Source organism: Typopeltis vanoorti, chromosome 1, assembly GCF_054136105.1.
Source record: "Typopeltis vanoorti isolate ZY-2024b chromosome 1, IOZ_Tvanoo_1.0, whole genome shotgun sequence".
Lineage (NCBI taxonomy): Eukaryota > Metazoa > Arthropoda > Arachnida > Uropygi > Thelyphonidae > Typopeltis > Typopeltis vanoorti.
Window position 1 is genome coordinate 47,072,391 of NC_143549.1, and position 22,450 is coordinate 47,094,840.

The 22,450-nt window shown below is 36.3% G+C and overlaps 1 protein-coding gene across 1 annotated transcript in view; it reads left to right on the forward strand.

Moving 5' to 3' along the window:
• The window catches only part of LOC150109949 (protein Cryzl2-like), a 217,177-nt gene extending 197,287 nt beyond the window's left edge, over positions 1–19,890 (forward strand). Inside the window, exon 8 of the mRNA XM_090415988.1 lies at positions 19,735–19,890. Coding sequence (XP_090272114.1) covers positions 19,735–19,803 — 69 coding nt within the window. The 3' untranslated portion in view covers positions 19,804–19,890. The remainder of the gene's footprint in view (positions 1–19,734) is intronic.
• The last annotated feature ends 2,560 nt before the right edge of the window (positions 19,891–22,450 follow it).

Below are 22,450 nucleotides of genomic sequence, written 5' to 3' on the forward strand. Positions count from 1 at the left end.
TATTTTCAAAAAGGTCGGTTTCTTTTTGGACAGAGGGTGTAGTATAATATAGTCAAATGTCACATTATTATTTTATTTTACTTTTTTTCATGTATGATTTCTGCTGCTATATTAATTCATGACACATTTGTAGATTTACATGCTTACTCATTGTGCACCTTCATTTGAATTTGTATTTCTGGGGCTGTTTAGCTAAATGTGAATTGATCAGCCTCATACATGGTATTATGAAATACACTGGTGCCCAAAATTTAAGGTTGAACTACATTTTTACCTGTATATGCAAAAATTTTCATGATTACAGCCAAATGTTGACATAAATTTATTGCTATCATACTAATAAATTACGTTGCAGAAAAAAATGCGTTATAAATCTTGTACAAATTAAATTGCAATACATTTTTGGCCAAAGTTTAAAATTTCCTAAGACATAGTTAAAGAATTAATGTACTGTGCTTACAGAAAACTATGCAGAGAGACATTTCAATCCATCCCCCAAATATCAGAGAGTGCTTGACCTAGTAATTACATCTGAGGATTTGGCTGTAACAAATATGACCACATTGCCACCAATCGGTGAGAGTGAACATAGGGTCTTAACTTGGGAGGTGGCTAAAGGTGTAGAATTTTCAATTAAGACAGGGTACATGTGGAATTATCGGGCTGGAAAGTATGACAAGCTTAGGAGTTTGATTGGTTCAGTGCCATGGCATGTACAACTGCAAGGACTAGAAGTTGATAGTGCATGGGAGGTAGTTAAGAAGTGCTTGCATGAAGCAATGGCTGACTGTATACCTAGAGTCCAAATAATAAATCAAGTAGGGGTTAAATGGATGAATAACACCATTAAGATTGAGTTGCAAAAAAAGAAACAACTATGGAGGGAATTTAAGGAGAAGGGTGACCGGCAGGCACATGAACGGTATAAAGCACAGGCCAGAAGGGTGATGAGTGTGGTAAGAAAAGCAAAAAAGGATTACGAAAGAACATTGGCCATGCAGGCTAAAGAGAATCCTAAACAGTTTTTTAGATATGTAGCAAGTAAAAGGAAAAATGTACATGGCAGATTGATTTTAAAGAATGCCGATGGTAGGGAGGTAACTGAATCAGTTGAGATAGTTGAGTTACTGAGTGAGCACTTCGCAAAAGTATATCATCCAGGTGGTGACATTGCAGAAACGAATAAACCAGTAGATTATACGGGAATTGTGGTTAATGAAGTGGAGGTGAGTAGTCTATTGCATAACCTCAATGTCAATACATCTGTGGGATTGGATGGTATACCAGCTCGTGTTGTACGAGAAGCAGCTAAAGAATTGTCAGTACCCTCGACCATTTTGTTTAATTTGAGTCTCGGGTCTGGGTTAGTCCCGAGCGGGTGGAAAGAGGGGAAAATAGTTCCACTGCATAAAGGTGGTTCCAAGACTGCTGTAGTAAATTACCGACCGATTAGCATATCAGGAATCATTGTCAAGGTCTTAGAAAAAATAGTCAAGAGGAAAATACAAGATTGGATAGAAGAAAATGGGATACTGTATCGGGGACAGCATGGTTTTGTGAAGGGTAGGTCATGCCTCAGTAACTTGCTCACGTATTATAACACAGTGACGGCTGAACTGGATAAGGGTAATGGGTTTACGGTGATTCTACTGGACCTTGCCAAGGCCTTTGACAGGATTCCACATGGAATTCTAATCAGTAAATTGCAGCATATGGGAATGGACATAGGGTTGGTGAGATGGATAGGAGGGTGGTTGACCGAGAGATATCAGAGAGTGGTTTACTCGGGAGTAGAGTCCACAAGACGGCCTGTGACTAGTGGTGTGCCGCAAGGATCTGTTCTTGGACCACTGCTGTTTAATTTGTTCATAAATGATATAGGAAATGATCTGAGAGGAACAATTCATTTGTTTGCGGATGATGCGAAGTTGGGTAGGGCAATAGTGAATGCAGATGACGTCAAAATTTTGCAGGATGATTTGGATAGATTGGAGGTCTGGGCTAAGGAGAATGGATGTCAGTTTAATGTGACAAAATGTAAGGTTATGCATTTTGGGGTGAAAAGATTGGCGGCAGTTTACTGCATTGGTGGAACCGTGCTCCAGGAAATTGATGAGGCACGAGATTTAGGAGTGTTGGTAGATAAGGAATTGAAATTTAGGGGACACATTGCAAAAGTGACCAAAACAGCTCATCAAATCACTTGGTTGCTGAAGAATACGATGACAAGCAGAGACAAGCAGGTTATTGTTCCTCTGTATCGAGCCTTGATAAGACCCCATCTAGACTACTGTGCTCAGATTTGGTCACCTAGGTTTCTTCTTGATGGGGAGGAGGTGGAGAGGATCCAGAGGCGAGTGACCAAGATGATAGCAGGTCTGTGGAATGAACCATATGAGAACAGGTTGAGGATTTGTGGGTTGCAAAAATTGGTTGATAGGCGGAGGAGGGGAGATATGATTGAGACATTCAAATTACTGAAGGGTTTCTATAAAATTAATTCAGAAGATATTTTTGAGAACAGGGCTGGTTGTGGGAGGACTAGGGGACATCCATGGAAACTGGGCAAAAGTGTGGTTAGTAAAGGTGTTAGATCTGGGTTCTTTACTTTTAGAGTAGTGAATGAGTGGAATGCACTCCCTGAGTCTGTGGTGGATGCTGTGACAGTGAATGAGTTTAAGGCGAGGTATGATAGATACTGTATGAATGTCAAATAGTTGTGATGAATATGATTTGGGGCCTCCCTCGATGAGTCCAATGACTTCCTGGAGTTGCCCGTAATAATAGTAATAGTAATAATATATCCATCCCCAAACTTCATTGCAGCTCTCACAACATCGTACCATGCTTAGCACCAAGTGATTCAGGAGTTCTTGAGGCAAACTGGCCCACTCCTCATTCAGGACAAGAGTAAGCCCATGTTCATTTTCTGGAGGGGAAATTTTGAGCAGCAGTGTATTTTCAGATTGCGTCCCAAACATGTTCTATAGGGTTGAAATCTGGGGTATGCACAGGTATGCAGAGATACTCCATCTCTGCATACCTGTGCTTGAGCTGACTTGCAATTTGAACCTGCCACGATGTGTCAGTTATATCTAAAAATCTATCTTCATGCTTTTGTTGTGACCTATTTTTCTTATTCTATTCTATTAACTTTCTTATACTTTATATCCTACCGGCTGCGCCATTTATGTTGTGTCCCATTTTACGATTCTTTATTCTATCTAGTATTTTCTCTTATCTATGTCCTTCTATTATCTACTCACGAGATATCACCAAAATTTTTACTAATACTTAAGTTATTTCTCCCCTTAGTACTCCTAATATTTGTATTTATACTGCGCCTTTTGGGATATTTAGTTTAAGATATTATATACAAAAACAAGGAGAAAGAACTCAAATATGTCTGAAAGTGTAACTATGTTGCAGTCGTGACACTTTATCTCTTTTCTTAACATTAATTTCCCGCGTGATTAGGTTCGTAAATTTTCAAGTGGTGCATTGGACAGCAATTTCAGACAACTCTTTTATCATTGAACAGAGGTTTATTAGATTCCTTAACATGGTGCAAATCAATTTTTGTGATTACTCAATTTAATGCTAAACTAAATACTTACAAACTAACACTAGCTTATTACAATTAATTAGGCTATGATCCTATAATGAGTATTACGATCATGCCGCCATAACAATTCAACACATAAATTCACTTGACATGGACAAATAAGATTAATTCACACTGTTTAACTATTCAACTTTAGTAGATTAACTAAACCATTTACTCACTAACACACAACTATGACATTTCAACTTTCCTATACTTTACAATAGACATGCAAAATTCTCAGGACACTTAATTATTCACATAACATTAACACTAGCCAGCTTACTTTTAATATATTCTGTCAGATACTAAAGGCCTAGTATAAATTTTCCTTGGTCACTTCAACAGTTCCGTATTAGAATAATGATACTTATCACAGACAAATTTTAGTTAACATTAGATATATTTTACAGTACCTTTCTTTCTTGGGTTTTTCACATGGACCTTTACCTTCTTCTGATTGAACTATCTTGATATAACCTCACCGATAATCTGCTTCTCCTACGTTCTTTTTGGAATTGAACTAGGCTTATGCTGGCTTAACTTTTCGTAACTCCGAATACACTTTGAATCATCTATACATCGGCTGTGCAATTTGCCACGTGGACATCGATTTCTTTACTTCTTTCCCCTTCTTGTAGTTGTCACTGAAGTCGGAACACAAAGAATATGCTTTCTTTTCCTCGACTTTATGGTATTCTTCGCTTCTCACATAGGAAATACGGAACCGAAATTCCGCTCACTTTTGTTTCTGTGTTGTGGCGTCGGAGATATAACTCCAATCTCGCCATTCAGGAAATCACCGTGAAATCCCTATGAAAGAGCTCGCAAAGGACTCCTTTGGAACAGAATCAAAACCAAAACCAAAAAAGCCTCGTGGGGGGGGGGTGTTCCAACCCTTTTATACCTGTTCTCCTAACGGCACTTTTTCTAACTTCTTTTCTCTGCCCCCTACTTGTTTTTACTTCACCGACCAATTAGGGTGGCGTTTTTCTGCCAAACGTCATTTGATCGGCAGGCCCCATAATGATGTCTCGATCCGGGAATCGGCCCTGAGCGATAGTCTGTTGTTTTTCTTTTGCTAGCCTCTAATTTAATCCCCTTTCCAAAATTTTTCTATGAACTTACTTAATAACTTAATCTCTATCCTCTCACATACCATCTCTTATGACTAATCCTTTTCTGTCTTATTTATTTAACTTTTCTCATTTAATTCATTTCACAATATTAATATATTCTTTCTTTTGCTAGTTGGTTTAACAAAACTTTTAATTTTTTTATATATTTTATTGGATGCAAGAATCTTTCTTTTTCTTTTAATTGCTTCAACTATTATTTTTTTTTATGCAGGGTTTTAATTTATTTTATTTATTCTTCATGTTACACCATGATAGCTGAGAATTCTATATTTTCAAGATATCAGGGTGTAACACTTTGTAGTTGTGTGAGGGGGACCTTTTAGCAAATTCCTGAAATATATTCCATTGGTTTGAAACTCTGCTCAGAGCCTGGATACAATGCTTTGTGAGATTCCAAACTCTCTGGCAATATCAGTATTCTGCAGCCTTCTTCGAGCTTTCTAATAATTCTTCCCTGCAGGAAATTATCTAGATCAAGGGTGGCCAACCTTTTATGTTCCATGTGTCAATTTTTTCACATATGAGTTCAGATGCACCATACAACTCTTGTACCCTTAAAAACTTGTAAAAAATGTTAATATAGACATGATATATTGATATCATTATTATCATTCTCATTATTATCTGAGACCTCCAGGGAGTCAAGGACTCATTGAAGGAGAGAGACTATAAATAACCCAAACCAGCTGTTATTACCTTTCCTTAAAATCATTTACTCTAGATGCACTCACTACTCCTAAATGCAAACTATTCTAGATGCACTCACTGTTCTCTGGGAGAAAAACCTAGTTCATACCCCATTTCTTGACTGTGAACAAACTTAACTTTCATGGATGCCCCTGTGTTCTCTTCCCCATTTTCCATATAATGAAAAATTTCATCAGGTGATATCCTATAACACCCATTCAAAAGTTTATAGACCTCTATCATATCACCCCCCCCCTCTTTCTCCTGTTAACCAGAGTCTGCAATCCACATACTCACAATCTGTCCTCATAATCTAAATCCCATAATCCGGATATAACCAGAGTCTGCAATCCACATACTCACAATCTGTCCTCATAATCTAAATCCTATAATCTGGATATAATCTTTGCAATTCATCTTTGCATCCTTTCCACAGATTCTTTATCGCCTTGGAATCCAGGAGACCAAATCTTCACACAATAATCCAGGTGTGGTCTTATCGAAACTTATAAAGAGGCAAAACGACTTAGTTATCCTTATGTGGCAAGGTTCACTTCAACATTGCAATTATCCTCTGAGTTGTATTTGCAACTTTTGCTATGTGACCTTTGAACTTCAAATTCCTGTCCACCAATATGCTGAGATCCCTTGCCTCCTCAGTTTCAGCAAAACTCCACTAATATAATATGTCGCAGGTACTATAATCACTAAAGTGCATAACTCTACACTTACTAACATTAAACTGGCTGTCATTTTCGTTTGCCCAAATTTCCAGTTTATTCAAATAATTTTTGTAAGTGCTGAATATCAGTAGCATTCCTGATTGTCCTGCCTATCTTCACATCAGTGCAAACTGTTGCGCATCTGATGTTGATGTTAGACCCTGCCTGATGTCATTAATGTACAGATTGAACAATAATAATATTCTTCTTCATCCCATCTGTTTGGTGATGGGTTGAGTCCCCTTTGTACAATCTGTCTCCAAATAGTTCTAACATAGTAATGAAGTTGGGGAATTTGCCTCTTCTTTTAAGGATCTGAGCCAACTTTTCCTTGGTCTTCCGGGTGGATGCTGTTTTCCTGTTCTTCCATTTAGCACGAGAACAATAATATATAATATAAAAACAAGATAAACCTTACTTGCCTTAATGAGTTTTCAGTCTGTTTTGATTTCACCAATGGCAGAGAATTAAATCAGTTAATTACAACCTCATTTTGGTTTTAATCAATTTCATGGCTGGAAATGTACATCTCTACATTGTTCTGAACAACACATATAACTCTGGGAAAATTTGCTTAATTCTGGAAAATGCTCATAGGATAACAATCAGCAGAAATTAATCATGTCAGAAGGATTTGGAACTGAGGGAAGCTCATCACATTTCATGTTCAATAATGAATTTGTTTTGAAGTCAATAAGTTCCATTTGTATGTTACTAGACATCTATGATTTTATTGTTCACTAAGTGAAAATGGGTTTATAAATGCAAGTATGCAGTCCTCTTTAGCATTTTTTTCAATCTAATTTTTTCAATAGAAAAAATTAGATTATTGCAAGTCAATTGCAATAATCTAATTGCAATTGACTAATCTTCAACCATATTTATTTAAATTAGGCTGATTTTTAAGAGCAGCAGCAGATTCTAAAATAGACTCTCTCTTCTAAATTTACTATGATGGAGCATGATAGTCTTTTTCCAATTGAGTTCCTTCTGCTTCCTGCAAGTTGGCCAACTATGGGCATACAAGAAGATCAGTTACCATCTGAATGGAAAAACATAAAAAAAATATGTCTGACTATGGTCAATCTGGCCTTGTGGACCATGCTTTGGATACAGCTCACAGAATCAATTGCAAAAAGACTGTCATGCTTACAGTAAATTTAGAAGAGAAAGACTATTTTAGAATCTGCTGCTGCTCTTAAAAATCAGCCATAATTTAAATAAATATGGTTGCATAAAACTTCTGAAAATATGGGAAATGCTAATATTTCAAGATCCCACTTTACAATAATATAGTTTAATTTACAATTAGACTATAATAAATTTAGTTTAATCCTTTATCCAAGTGTAAGCAAACAAAGGTGGTACACCAGTTGTTAACTCGTATAGGTAAATATGACTTCTCTATTGCTTCTGGCTTAGTATCACCACTCTGGGTCTGCCTCTTTTGGAGACTGAGCAGGCAAACTGCCTGCTCAGTCTCCAAAAGTTAGATAGAGCTAAAAAATGGCCTTGCCTACTCCCTATATGGGAACAAAAAGGCATTAGCTGAGAACTTTGTTTGCTTACACTTGGATAAAGGATTAAACTAAATTTATTATAGTCTAATCAAGTGCAAAATCCAGAGTAATTTAATAATAAGGTGGTACACTGGTTGTTAACTCGTATAGGTAAATATGACCTCTCTATTGCTTCTGGCTTAGTATCGCCATTCTGGGTCTGCCTCCCACTGACGAGACTGTAATAAAGGTCGAAACCGGTCTGGGTAGTGGCCCTTCCCTTAATGCATAGCAGTATACCTGTCTGCAAGGAGATGTGCTTTGCATTATGGGAGATACTGAGACAAGGAGTGATGAGAGCTTGATCCACCTTTGCTACAAGTTGCCAAGAGATGTACCACCTTACTTCAGTCCTGAAGATATTTTCAGGCACAAACTTTGTTTGCTTACACTTGGATAAAGGATTAAACTAAATTTATTATATACCTGAAGCCTATGTGCAATGCATAAAAATGCTGGATATCAAAACATCATCAGCATATGCTGTACAGCAGGAAACTCTGACATCTTCCCAATTAAGGTAGGCATTCACCAGGAATCCGCCTTCTCATCCCCTTTTATTCATCTTCTGAATATCCTTGGTTACACTGTAACTAAGAGTATTCAGAAGCCACATCCCTGGACACTATTATATTCTGATGACGTAATACTTAGTACTACATTGCAAAAGGAACTCCAACATCTCATGCAGAAATGGAAAACCCACTTATATGAGTCTGGAATGAGAGTTAACACCAAAAAGACAGAATGTATGCAAGGACACGACCAAACCGATGACATGCTTACAATAGATGGTGTGGAGCTGAACAAATGCGCCCAGTTAAATATGTAGGATACAGTATTAGTTTCAATGGCAATACAACAACAGATGCTGAAGGCTGAGCCAGCGCTGCCTGGATGGAGTGGTGACAAGTCACTGGAGTTCTTTGTGATAAAAAAAAGATCTGATTATACCTAAAATCAAAGATATATATAGAACAGTCATTAGACCAGCAGCCATTGTACGGAGAAGAATGCTGCCAACAGCAAAGAAATCCTCCATACCATGGAAGTGAGAATGCTGAGATGCTCGACCAATTACCGACATATGTAAGATCATCAGCGTTGCACCAATAACAGAGTAGATGCAAGAGGCATGCCTAAGATGGTACGGCCATGAGGCTTAATCGACAGCCAATGACCAAGAGGCTGATCTAAGACATGTTGGCTTGATTGCTTAACTAAAGACATGCACATAGCAAATGTCAACAGTAAAATTGGCCAAGACCATGCAGAATGGAGGAGGCAGTGCACACGAGTGGACCCTGCCTTAAAGCATGAAAAATGCTAGGAAGAAGAAGATATTGTGTAATTTGAAGAGAAACCACTTCGCTGAAGTTAATTACCTGTCCTTTTGGATGGCAAGAGTGATAATATTAATGATGGCATTCCACAGTTATAGTTAGATGAACTTCTGCCATCCTCTCCTAGGCTTATTTGTCATTGTGGGAGAATGATGATTCCCCCCCCCCCATTAAAATCATGAATATGCTAAATACAAGAATGAGCCCCACAGTATCTGACATTCCTATTCCTTACAATCTCTTTACTGTTTTTCAATAGTAAAACCGAGCTATTGAATCAGACATTTTTTTTTTTTTTGACATACTGCTTTTTAACAAAATCATAAAAGCAAGCATAAGAAAGCCAATTTCATTATTGCTACATGCAATATAAGAACATTAGCAGATGATGAAAAGATAGAACTGGAATATGAAATAAGCAAAATGAAATTGGGCAAAATAGGACTAAGTAAAAAGAAAAATCAGAATTATGCATAACACTAAAATCATGAAATGTACTTTACTGGAAAGGATCAGATGATGTCAAGCAGAGAGGAGTAGGTTTTTTTATAAATGAAAGTATGGCAAACAAAGTTACTAAGTATGCAGGAGGAATATCAGATTGGGTAGCATATATCATAGTGCAATCATCAGAACAGAAAACTATTAAAATAATACAAATATATTATTATTAACATTACACCTCTATGGAAAGAGCAGACTCATTGTGTACGGTTCATTCAACTGATAATATATTTATCATACTGAATCTTAAAATCCTGAACATTCCTTGCATTAACTACATATTCTAGTAATGTGTTCTATTCACCCACAATTCTGCTTGCCACCATCTTGTACTATCTTGCACCTCGTCCATAGCATTTTCTTTTCCAATACAGCTTGCTTGATTTCACTCCTACTTGTTTGTGTCAGATATTGTCATATGAATTCCCATGCACTGTTAAAATCTTTTCTCCAAAGTTCATATCGTTTCACCAGTTCTCAAACAAGTACCTGATGATCACTCTCCCCAACCAGTGGCAGTGTTTATTCATACCTTATTAACAACTACAAACTATGTTGTGAAGTGATAACTTAACACAAAATCCAACTACACACCAACCATCACCAAATCCAACACTTGAAAGCCTCTAGCTGCTTTGGTCACATGCTGCTTAAGATATTTACTCCTCAGAAATTCAACAATTTCACTCTTTTTGTTCCCATACACTGTTTCTTCCTTACATTCTACACTGGTGTCTAAAAACTAAGGATGAACTACATTTTTATTTGGATGTGGAAAAATGTTCATAACTATAGCCAAATGTGGACATAAATTTATTGCCCAGCATACTACTAAATTATATCACACAAAAAGTGTGTTATAAATTTCATACTAATTAAACTGCAATACATTTTTGGCAAAAGTTGCAAATTTCCTAAAAATGTAATTAAGGAATTAATGTACTGTTATATTCAGGCAATGACAATCAAGGAAAAGAAGGAGTAGCTATAGTATTCAACACAAAATACGAGGCTAATCTTCTTGAATGGCAGTCAGTCTCAAGTAGAGTAATGTGGGCAAATATGAGAATGGGGAACTGGACAATGAGACTTATTTGTGCCTATGGTCCCACAGAAGGTTCTACTAAGGTAGAAGTGGAGGAATTTTTTGAGGCTTTAGAAAAAGCAACTGACACAATGAAAAAGGAAAAGTTGGTCCTTGTTGGGGATCTAAATAGCAGAGTAGGAAATGATTGTGAGACATACAAAAATATTTTGGGAAAATTTGGAGAAAAGAGCAAATCTAATAATAATGGCAAATATCTGTTGGATTTCTGCTCAGGACATGGACTGGTTATTACTAACACCATGTTCCAACATAAAAATGTGCATAAATTCACATGGAGAGAAGAGGCTAGGAATAAGAAAAGTCTCATTGACTATGTTATTGTTGATAGTGATGTTTTCTCCTTGGTGCAGGACACCAGAGTGTACAGAGGATTTGAAATTGGAAGTGATCACTATTTAGTCTTGAGCAGGATAAAATTGAATTTCATATTGAAAAGAATAACATGTAAGAAAGTTTTAAAGTGAATAAATGTTGAGCAGCTCTCATATGTGAACTGTAGACTAAAATACAGAAATATTATTGAAAAGAAAATGAAAGAGTTTGAGAACAGGAATCAAACCTTGGAGATTCAGTGGCAAACTCTGAAGGAAACATAGATTGATTCTGCCAGAGAGGCATGTGGTGAGGTTGTGTGCAAGGATAAAAAAATCAGAACTCCCTGGTGGACACAGGAAGTTAAAGAGGCAGTGAAGGAAAAGAAGAAAGCATATCAAAAGTTCCTGGCAAATAAGTCAGCTTTTACTCTTACAGAATACAGAGATAAATGTAAGAAAGCTAAACAGTGTGTAAAACTAGCTAAACAAAAGTCATGGGAGGACTTTGGCAAGAATATAGAAAATAAATATCAAGAAGGTGGCAAAATATTCTGGAGGTTGTTGAAGAAGCTTAGGAATGGAGGAAAGAGTGCTGTAAAAGGAATTAGAGATGATAAAGGTGAAATGAAAACAGGAGAAAAAGATATCCTTGAAGTATGGAGTAATTACTTTGAAAAACTGCTAAATGAAACAGGCAGTGATAACAGCACAGTGATAAAAAACACTGACCAGGCATGCAGTCAGGAATACATATCCATACTTGAAGTCGAAAAAGCCATCAAAGGCTTGAAATGTGGAAAGGCAGCAGGAGTAGATGATATTCGACCAGAAATGCTGAAGTATGGTGGTATAAGAGTCTTACAGTGGCTGCACTGCATAGTTCAGAAAGCCTGGACAGAGGGACGAATTCCCGATGATTGGAGTAGAGCTCTCATAGTACCCATATATAAAAAGGGAAATAAAACTGAATGTGAGAATTACAGAGGTATTTCCCTACTGAGTGTTCCTGGCAAGATCTATGCAAGTATACTTGAGAAACGGTTGAGAAGAATTGTGGAAGAAAAGCTTGGTGAAGAACAAGCTGGATTCAGGCCAAATAGAGGCTGTCAGGATCAGATCTTCACTTTACGACAAATAGTTGAGAAAGCATGGGAATATAACAAAGATCTGTATTTAAGTTTTGTCGATTTGGAAAAGGCATATGACAAGGTGCCAAGAGAGAAGCTATTCAATACGCTGCAGTTATATGGTGTCAATGGGGCATTATATCAAGCAATACTTAGTCTTTATTTGAGTTGTGAGTCAGCAGTTAGAATTGAAGGAAGTACAGGAAGATGGTTTAAAGTTAAATCTGGTGTGAGACAAGGATGTACATTATCCCCTCTGTTATTCATTATCTATATGGATCACATTATGAAGGAATGTGGTATTAAACCTGATATCAAAATTGGAGATGTTAATGTCAGCTCTTTGCTTTATGCGGATGATGTTATACTTCTAAATAAATCCGCTACAAGTCTGCAAGATTCTCTGACTAAATTGAATAGCTGTTGTAATAGATATGGTATGAAGGTCAGCAATAAAAAGACAAAGACAATGAAAATAGGCAGAATCATTGAAAATGTCAACTGTGTTGTGAATGGAGAACCTGTGGAACAAGTAAAACATTTCAGCTATTTAGGCACAATTTTTACTGAAGATGGTAAACTAAATATAGAAATAGACAACAGAATCAGCGAAGCTGGTATCGTGGGAAGTCGATTGAATAAATTCATATGGAATAAGAAAGAAATTAGTTGGAACACTAAATTAGCTGTATACAAGACAGTGTTCAAACCAATTTTAACTTATGGATCTGAGAGCTGGGTCAGAAGTAAAACACTTGACAAAAGACTAGAGACCGCAGATATGAGAGTCCTGAGAAAGATTAGAGGCGTGAACAGATGGCATCAATGGCAATATCATATTAAAAATGAGGATATTAGGAAAGAACTTGACATTGTCAGCATCCATGAATGCGTTAGCAGAGCTAATCTCAGATGGTATGGTCACTTAAATAGAATGGGAGAGGAAAGATTAGCAAAACAAGTGTTCTCTGCCAGGTTGGCAGGAAAACGACCCAGAGGAAGACCAAGATATAGGTGGATTGATATGGTACAAAGTGCCTTAGACGATAGAAATATAAGATCTGATAATGTTGGAGTCTTGACAAGTAACAGACTGATTTGGAGGAAAATTGTAGATAGGAAGTTAGTAATGATGTAGTTTTTTCATGTAGTACTGTCATATCCTGTACACCCCTTGAGGGTACATGGCAGGAATTTGATGATGATGATGATGTACAGTACTTACAGAAAACTGTGCAGTGAGACATTTCAGCATGAATATATCTAGCCCAAACTGCAATGCAGCTCTCACAATATCATACCATACTTTGCACCAAGTGATTCAGAAGTTCTTGAGGCAAATTGGTCCACTCCGCCTTCAGAGCAAGGATAAGGCCTTCTTTGTTTTCTGGAAGAGAATTTCAAATGGCAATGCATTGTCTTATTGCATTCCAAATGTGTTCTATGGGATTGAAATCTGGGGGAGTACTCAAGTGCTGGCCGTTGATTCAATTAATATCCTTGGTTTCTAGAAGTGTCTCCACTACTTGTGTACTGTGTGCTGTGGCATTGTCTTCCATGAAAATGTATTCTTCACCTACATCACCATGCAGTAATCGATAATGACACTGAAGAACTTCATTGCAGTAATTGCAATAGCGTTCACCAGTCATAGTCCCATTTTCCAGCACTTGTACCTTGGGATATCTATTAATTAAGCATAATGCCTTCCCACATCTTCACCACAGCACAACTATATCTATCCTTTTCAAGAATATTCTAGTGATGGTAAGCAGTACCACTTTCATGCCAGATCAAGTGTCATCTAGAATCAGAGGAAAGACTGAAATGATGCTCATCTGTAAAGAGTACATTAGCCCATAGATGTCTTGTCCAATTTTTATACATACAACATCACTGAAAACGTGCTCTGCAATGAGCTGCTTGAAATCATCAGGATGATGTCTTCGAGACATCACGACATCCGAGTTTGCAACTTTATTCCTTCACAAAAGAGAGCTTTCGTCAAACACAATTTGCTTAGAACAGCCTTTTATTTTTATCCTGTTGAGCACTACCATGTACCCACTTTCTGCGCGAAATCATCAGTTATCCAAATTTCCATGAGCTAATTTATCTGAATTTTCAGTTCTAATCTTCAGAAATAGTGTTAGTTCTTAGGTTTTGGACACTAGTGTATATTTTTGTAATTTTTTTTTTATTATTATTTCGTATCCAAACACAAGTAGTACAGTAGTAAGTAAGTGGTACAACATGATTTACACCAAATTAGGATACATTACAATGAGATAGCTTAGATTTGGTAGGTGTGAATTATACAGGGAAATAATAATTAAATATGAAAAAAGGAAATTATACATAACTTATATACAATAGATATGGTCAGATGTTCCTCCAGTATCTTGCACAATCAACTGCTCTTTCTGTGCAGGATATAAGGTCCTCTTTTGTGCAAGGTGATGGAAGAAAGGGGCAAGCAAGAAGGTGTTCCATGGACTGGGTTGTCCCACACTCACAATTGTCTGGGCCAGTGAGGTAACCCCATTTGATGAAGTTTTGTTTGCAGTGTCCTGTCGTTCGCAGTCTGTTGAGGCTTTTCCAAGTATTACAGTCCAAGTGGGCACCACGTGGAAGATGTTCGGCTATTGGAATACCAGTATTATTTTCAGGATACAGTGCAAGCCATTGTTGAAGTCTTGTCTCTGGGAGGTTTTTATGTGGTTCAACAGCTGCCAGGAAGCTATGTCCGGATCTTAGTCTTTGAGGCACTGCGGTCTGACCGAATAGTGGGTGGCGTTCATCATTCATTTGTCTGCTTCTTTCATCAGCTGAGAATGCAGATCTTCGAATTGAAGGGGGTGCAATAGCAGCCAAAGTATACAGGTCTTTTAGTGGTGTTGGTTTCAGGCATCCTGTAATTAAGCAACAGCTTTCATTCAATGCTGGATCAAGTTTTTCAACATGGCAGGATCTGGACCATACTGGGCAGGCGTATTTAGCAGAAGAATAGCAAAGGGCCAAGGCAGAAGATCTCAGTGTGCTAGGGGATCTGCACTCCCATTTGGAGGAGATAAGCTTTCGTAATATATTGTTTCTTGGATTCACTTTTACCTTTGTTTTTTCTATGTGGGTTTTATATGAGAGGGTGCGATCAAGAGTCACACTGAGTTATATTGGGTTCCAGGAATGTTCTATTTTAGAAATCTGTAGCTTCCTGTTGGCTTCCTTATTGTTAAGATGAAAAAGGCCAGTCTGGGTTTTCAAGAGGTTTGGTTTTAGTTGATTGCTGGTATAGTATGTGGTTAGACTATTTAAGGCAAGTGCTAGATTAGTTTCAATGGACTTGAAATTTTTTGATTGAGTAGCTATGGCAAGGTCATCAGTATAGATAAAATTTCTAGTTCCTGGAAAGATGGGGAGATCATTGACGTAGATGTTAAAAAGTATTGGTGATAACACACTTCCCCGGGGGAGGCCATTTTTGTAATTAAAGCGTCCCATCAGGATCTCCTTCTTTTTACATGCCCAGCCACTTTGCATAAACATTTCACAATCAGTATTCTCTATATAAGATCCTATCAGATATACTACTCTGTTAATTCAACTTCACAACACACATTCCAAATCTGCACATGTAGATTTGGAATGTATAGACTTTCCAAAGTATCCCCCCCCCCCTCTCCCTTCTGAAAATTCATATATCTTTAACTTGACGTATAGGAACATAAGACATGATAATTAATAAATAACATAAAGCAGATTTAACTTATGTATATATTTTTATTACTATAAAATTTTGCCCTTGTATGAAGGGAATCTTTAGTATGACTTTCAAATTAAACAGCAAGCACAGAAACCAGTATGATTTAGCTGCCGAGCGCAATCGGAAGAATAGAGGAACGTTGCACCCTTCACTTGAAAAAGACCTGGGTTCGACCTTGTTGTGATGAGTGGAATCTTTATATTTGTTTTTTCAGTTGAAGGTGAGTTAGCCGATCTCATATGGTGGTAGCAGGGTTCTTTCTCCTGAAACTTGGGTTTTTCATTCTGCGTACAAGCAAATTGGCCTTCAGAACATGCAATTTACAGATAAAAAAATACTGTTGTTGGTGATGATAGGCGATAGATGGCGTGTTGATAGTAGTGTCATAATGGAGAGGATGAGATGCATGTGTTTAGCGAAGTCAAGTAGTGTGCCTTTCCACGATGAGTCCTTGACTCCCTGGAGGTGTCACGTAATAATAATAATATTCAACAATGACACATGCACTATGGTCTAATTATATTAAGGTTCTAGTAAAAATAACTTTAACAAAATTTAACGATAAATAAAAAATATAATTTAATTTTAATTAATTCTGGAATTTGTGAAGAACTATTTCTATTCAAGGTATACATTTTTGGTCGTTTTTATATAGAAATACACTTTTATTAATACAGACCAGTATTTTACAAATAAACATTTATTAAAACCTACCAGTTTCGCCAGCAAACTGTCTGGCTTTTTCAAGGTATTACGGAGATATGAAAGTAAATGCAAATTAAAAGGAACATAAAAAACGTTGTAAACCAAACTAGTATCTATGGTTACACGTTTCGCGTGACAAAGAAATTCTCCATGCAATATCTCGATGACGACTACAGGCATCGTGTATTTAAGGAAGCCACAATAGTACTAATAACCGGCGGAAACCTTAACAGAAATCAGGGTATAATTCTCAACAATTCGTGGAAAAACTTGATCCTCTCTCTCAATCAATCTGAACTACAGCTAGCCAGTAATCACATTACAAGTCTACAACAAACATGCATGCGTGATAATGAATAAGAACAATAAGCCATCTTTGTCACGCGAAACGTGTAACCATAGATACTAGTTTGGTTTACAACGTTTTTTATGTTCCTTTTAATTTGCATTTACTTTCATATCTCCGTAATACCTTGAAAAAGCCAGACAGTTTGCTGGCGAAACTGGTAGGTTTTAATAAATGTTTATTTGTAAAATACTGGTCTGTATTAATAAAAGTGTATTTCTAAGAACTATTTCTCTTAACAGGTATAATTTAAGTACACTGTTTCTATTTAGATTTGGGTGATGTAGTAAGGTCTCAACTCTCTTTGGATAAACATTCTATAAACAGTCCTTTTATGGAGGACCTTAATTTTATTTTAAATAATTTGGTGTCTGGTGGTTGATAGCATGCTCTGCAAGTCCCAATTTCTCTGGCTCATGGAACTTAGCATAGTCTAAATATTCATTGCAATGCATAGCTACAGATCTACCTGTTTGGCGAAAATAAGATAATCCACACTGGAAAGGAATGATATGCTCCATGGGACTAAAGGAGAATTTTTTCTTTAGCTAAGCCTAGAAAAGTAGACATCTTGTTGATAGGATTGAAAGGAGACTTGTAGGCCAACATATATAAGTAGTTTGACTATACCTTCTGAGATGCCTTTAACATAGGGAATGGTGACAAAATGGACCACTTCTGTATCACTATTTTGGTGAGAGGCAGACAACAAGGAAACGATAATTATTAATTTACATTCATCCTCTTTCACATCATAATTGTTAAAAATCTGGCATCATTATGACCTTAGTACATCGAGCACACTCTCTCTCTCTTTTCTCCACTGAATTGCTGCTTTCCCAAGAAATTAATCACATCAAGTCTACCTTCCTTATTAATGGCTTTACCAAATCATACGTCAACAACATAATTAATAGTTTCCTTGCCCATAGCACCTCCGTAGCGCAATTGGAAGAACGACGGTACATTGCGCCCTTCGATTGGAATAGGCCTAAGTTCAATTCTCGTCGCGACGGGAGGAATCTTTATCTGGTCGATTTCAATCGATGGTGAGTTAGCCGATCTCATACGGAGGTAGCAGGGTTTTTTCTCCCGGAAACTCGGGTTTTTCATCCCGCATACATACAAATCGGCCCTTCAGAACACACGCAATTTACAGACAAAAATTACTAGTTGTGGTGGTGTTGGAGGTGGGCGGTAGATGGCGTTGATTCGTAGTAGAGGTAAGGTGTAGAGACAGTTGAAGATGTCCTCCCACGATGAGTCTTCGGACTCCTTGGAGGTATCAGGAATAATAATAATAACATTTATAATTAACAGAAAAATGTTTGTGTTTTACAGTAATGAGTAACATTTAGACCTGTGTTCTGAACATAATGTAGCAAAATTTTATTACATAGTTAAGAACAAGGCATGCACCAGGGTATTCACTGCAAGATTCAGTATGTGTCAGTAATATAAGGGGGGGGGGTTCTCAAAGACTGAAGAGGAAGCAGGTTTGACTGACATCAAGACTTTTGGTTCAGCTGTCTTCTGTTTGATGGCTATATAGGTGTGCTAAGGCATCTTCTTCTTCCAGAATAATGCAGTCTTATTGGCATTGAAATCTTGTTCAGGTTTATATTCCTTCTCCTCACTAAGATTCTTAAGTTTCACAGGGTAGGCCTTAGAAACCTCAGGATCAGCTGCAGCAGACTTGCCTGTAATCTTTACATTACGGAGTAAATAATGTCTCTTGAATTTCTGGAATCAGCCTTTGCTGGCAATGAAAGTGGTTCCTGCTGCTGGTACAGGGGGGTTTTGGTGCCAAAATTTGTTATAAAGAACAAAGGCCTTAGCAGAATTGATAAATATTTTTGTTGTGCTGGCTTTCAGTCCAAGTGCATTTTTCATTTTTAACATCACTTTATTTCATACATGGGCTGCATATTTAGCAGTAAGAATTCTGCCAGTCTGCACTGCCTCTCTGATCACAGTTTCCTGTTTCTTTATGAACGGTACAGTACTTTGGTTGATATTGACATGCAGCCTATAGCCATGTATGTGAGCTCTTCTGGACATTTATATTAAATTCACCTTTTCATTCAATGTCATCACTTGCTTGACTCTTTAGGCTTTTGTCACTAGATGCACTTTGTTTAAAACCCATTTGAATCCCACCCAAGTAAGATTCAAAATCATAGCTTGTTAATTGAAGAGTGGAGATAATTTTGACTTTGTTAATGTCAGATTTGTAAATGTTTGAAATGAATGACATTAAAAGATTGTATTTTTCAATGAAAATTTAATCTAAACGGTATTAAGGATAACTGAAAGTAAATCAAAATGCACCGATTGTTGAAGGTCTGATAACATCTGCTATGCATAATTAATTTTTTCTAGTTCTTTTTTATATAAGTTTTGGTAACCCTGATGATGTAAGTCCATTGACTTTATAAAGCTTGTTTGGTTATATTGTTTATTTTATTAATCCTGTTATATGTTTAGAAATGTGGTCTCAAGTACCAAAAATTAACTGAAGAAATGCTAAACCACAAAAACATTCATATTATTGCATTGTTAAGTTATGTTTTTTATTAATAATTGTGGTCTTCACGAATATCATTATCTAACAGAAGAGGACAGTTTTATTGAAATACTGAAACATATATCTGCCATACCATTTCTGCGGGAAAAAACATATTTGATTGTTCAACCACATTTTCAGAAATACATCTAGGTTAAATCTTGGGACTTTCCTATATACCAATTATTTTATGTATATTTTTATAGATTAAGCTATGCAATATTTTATGTATTATCTACTATTGCAGGTCAATGAAGCTTTGGAATCACTTGCAGGGAAAAAGTCTACAGGAAAAGTTATTCTGAGTATGAAATAAAGACATTAATTCATTGTACATATATTGCCCAATCATGTGCTACACTTTTTAGTTTTAGATGAATAAATTTGAGACTTCTGTAACCTTTGAGTGCAGTTACTTTTTATTACAATGAAGTTAAAACTTCAGTGAGATTTTTTTCGCTATACCAGAGCTAAATGGATAAACATACAAACAAACATTATTAGTGTTTAAATGCAGAAAACAGTTTGTTTTCACTTGCTAACCATTGCTGCTGATCACTAGTTATTAATTATTACTCTTAAATAAACAGATATTATTAATGCAAATCATATTTGTGTTAATAATTAATATTGTTATATAAGAATATACTAGGTATACTGAAGATAACAAATTTCTGAAACATTTGGTAAGGATATGCTGTAGTTTGAGTTTGTGAAGAAGAACTTTGCTACTTTTAAAAACAAAAGAAATGGAACAGCATAATATACAAATAACAAAGATTCTAAAAATGTGCCATGATAGCTATAACAAGATAATGAAATGGTCGACAAATTGTTACATATATATGACTTGAATTTATATTTAATTATTTTTTTTATGTCATCCTCATCAATTTCCTTATATGTACACTCAAAAAGCGTAGGGGATGCTATGGCAGTACTGTATGTACTGCCATATACATTATTACATTATTACTACTAATCTCTTATCAACAACATTAATAAAGGTCAAAACCAGTCTGGGTAGTGATCCTTCCTATAATGCATAGAATTATACATGTCCATAAGGATATGCTTTGCATTATGGGATACCCAGGCAAGTGATGTGAAGTCATTAGCTTCTATATATGAGTTGCCCCAGTCGTGAAAATACTTCAGGTGCAAACTTTGTTTGCTTATACTTGATAAAGGATTAAACCAAGTACAGGTATCCCTTGCTTAACGTGGTTTTGCTTAACACGACGAAATCAATTGCGGCAATCCCTTAATATACGAGGAAAGAGTTTTGATTAACACGCCTTTAACCCTGCGTAGCTCGCAGCTGATATGACAGATACATGCAAAATGTTTAATATAAATATTCTTACACAATTCTGTGTATAGCTTGGAGGTCATGAGTAGCTGTACGTTCATATGTTACAAGTGATATTCTGCACTGTTTTTTGCTGTCAGTTTGGTTTAACACGTTATTTAAAGGTTTGTGATATTTGACAGTAAATTGTATCTGAGAGATACTGAGCTCCGATGTCAGTATAGTATGGTTTATTATTTTTTTATTCTTTGTTCAATAATTTCTAGATTGTAACTGAAAATAAATAAACCATCGTGTATTACTGAAATATAGAGAGCCAAAGGCTTATTTATCATACATGTCTTCTAGGAGATATGCTTTACATTATGGAAAATACTAAGGAAAGTGATCTGGAGCTTACTCCACCTTTACTATGAGTTTCCCATAAGGTTGCTTATGCTTGAATCCACCAAAACTTTTAATTTCTATATATTCAGCTATGAAATAATGTTGGATTTAATATTTATCATATATGTCCTCTAGGAGATGTGCTTTACATTATGGAAAATACTAAGGAAAGTGATCTGGAGCTTACTCCACCTTTACTACGAGTTGCTCATAAGGTTGCTTATGCTTGCATCTGCCGAAACTTTTAGTTTGTATATATTCGGCACAAAACTCTTGTAGTTTCTATATTCGGCTATGAAATAATGTTGGATTCAGTATCCACTTAATTTGTACCATCATGTATTAATTTGCACTGTTTTTTCTTTATGTTTTATTGCTTGTTTGCTGAGGTCTGGAGAGTCATTTTGCTTGTTATCATAGAATATGCCAATAAGAAAAAAACTAAAACTGTTCAAACGACTCTTGTTACTTCTTTTGATAAAAAATATTGCAGTAAATAATGTAGGTACAAGTATTTATTAAGCATTTACTTTGCATTTATTTTTTATCTTTCCTAAAAGAGTGCCATATAAAACGAATTATTAATACAGTAATCAATCATGGATGAATTGTAATTTTTACCATTGATTATTAGATTTCATTAACGCGATTTTGATATACGTGGTAACATCGAGGAATTAATTTAACCCATTTTGAAATGTGCCCCACATCACTACTTGAAACTGTACCTTCCAATAGAGAAGTTTATCTATAAGGTTTGTGTTGATCTTATTGCTGTTCCTTCCTTTTCTTGATCATTATTTCCTGAATATAACATCTTATACTTATTATTTAGGATATTTTATATTATACTTTATTTTCAAAACTGTTCGTAAGATAAATAAAAAAAAAATGCTTATACATTTTAGTGTAAAATAGTAGCAAAAGTATAGCTACTGCAAAGATGCCCACATATTTAAACTAGCAGTAAATCTATTTGTTCTTCAAATATGGATGAAATGGAATGAATTTCAGAAATCGGGCGGGGCGGGGGGGGGGGGGGGGAACAGCTGCAAGTACTGTAGATAACATTATTATAAATGTCAGTTTGTTTTTTGTAAATTAAAACTTTATAGTACAGAAATGGGGGTGCTTAAGGGTCAGAGCTGTATAACTGAGAGGAGACCTCCACATGGCCTTTAAAGGAATGCGGAGAACTGACCAGGGCTTCTGACCTAATGTCCAATCCTCACCTTCTCGTGGTGCACCCTGTTGGGTATCTACT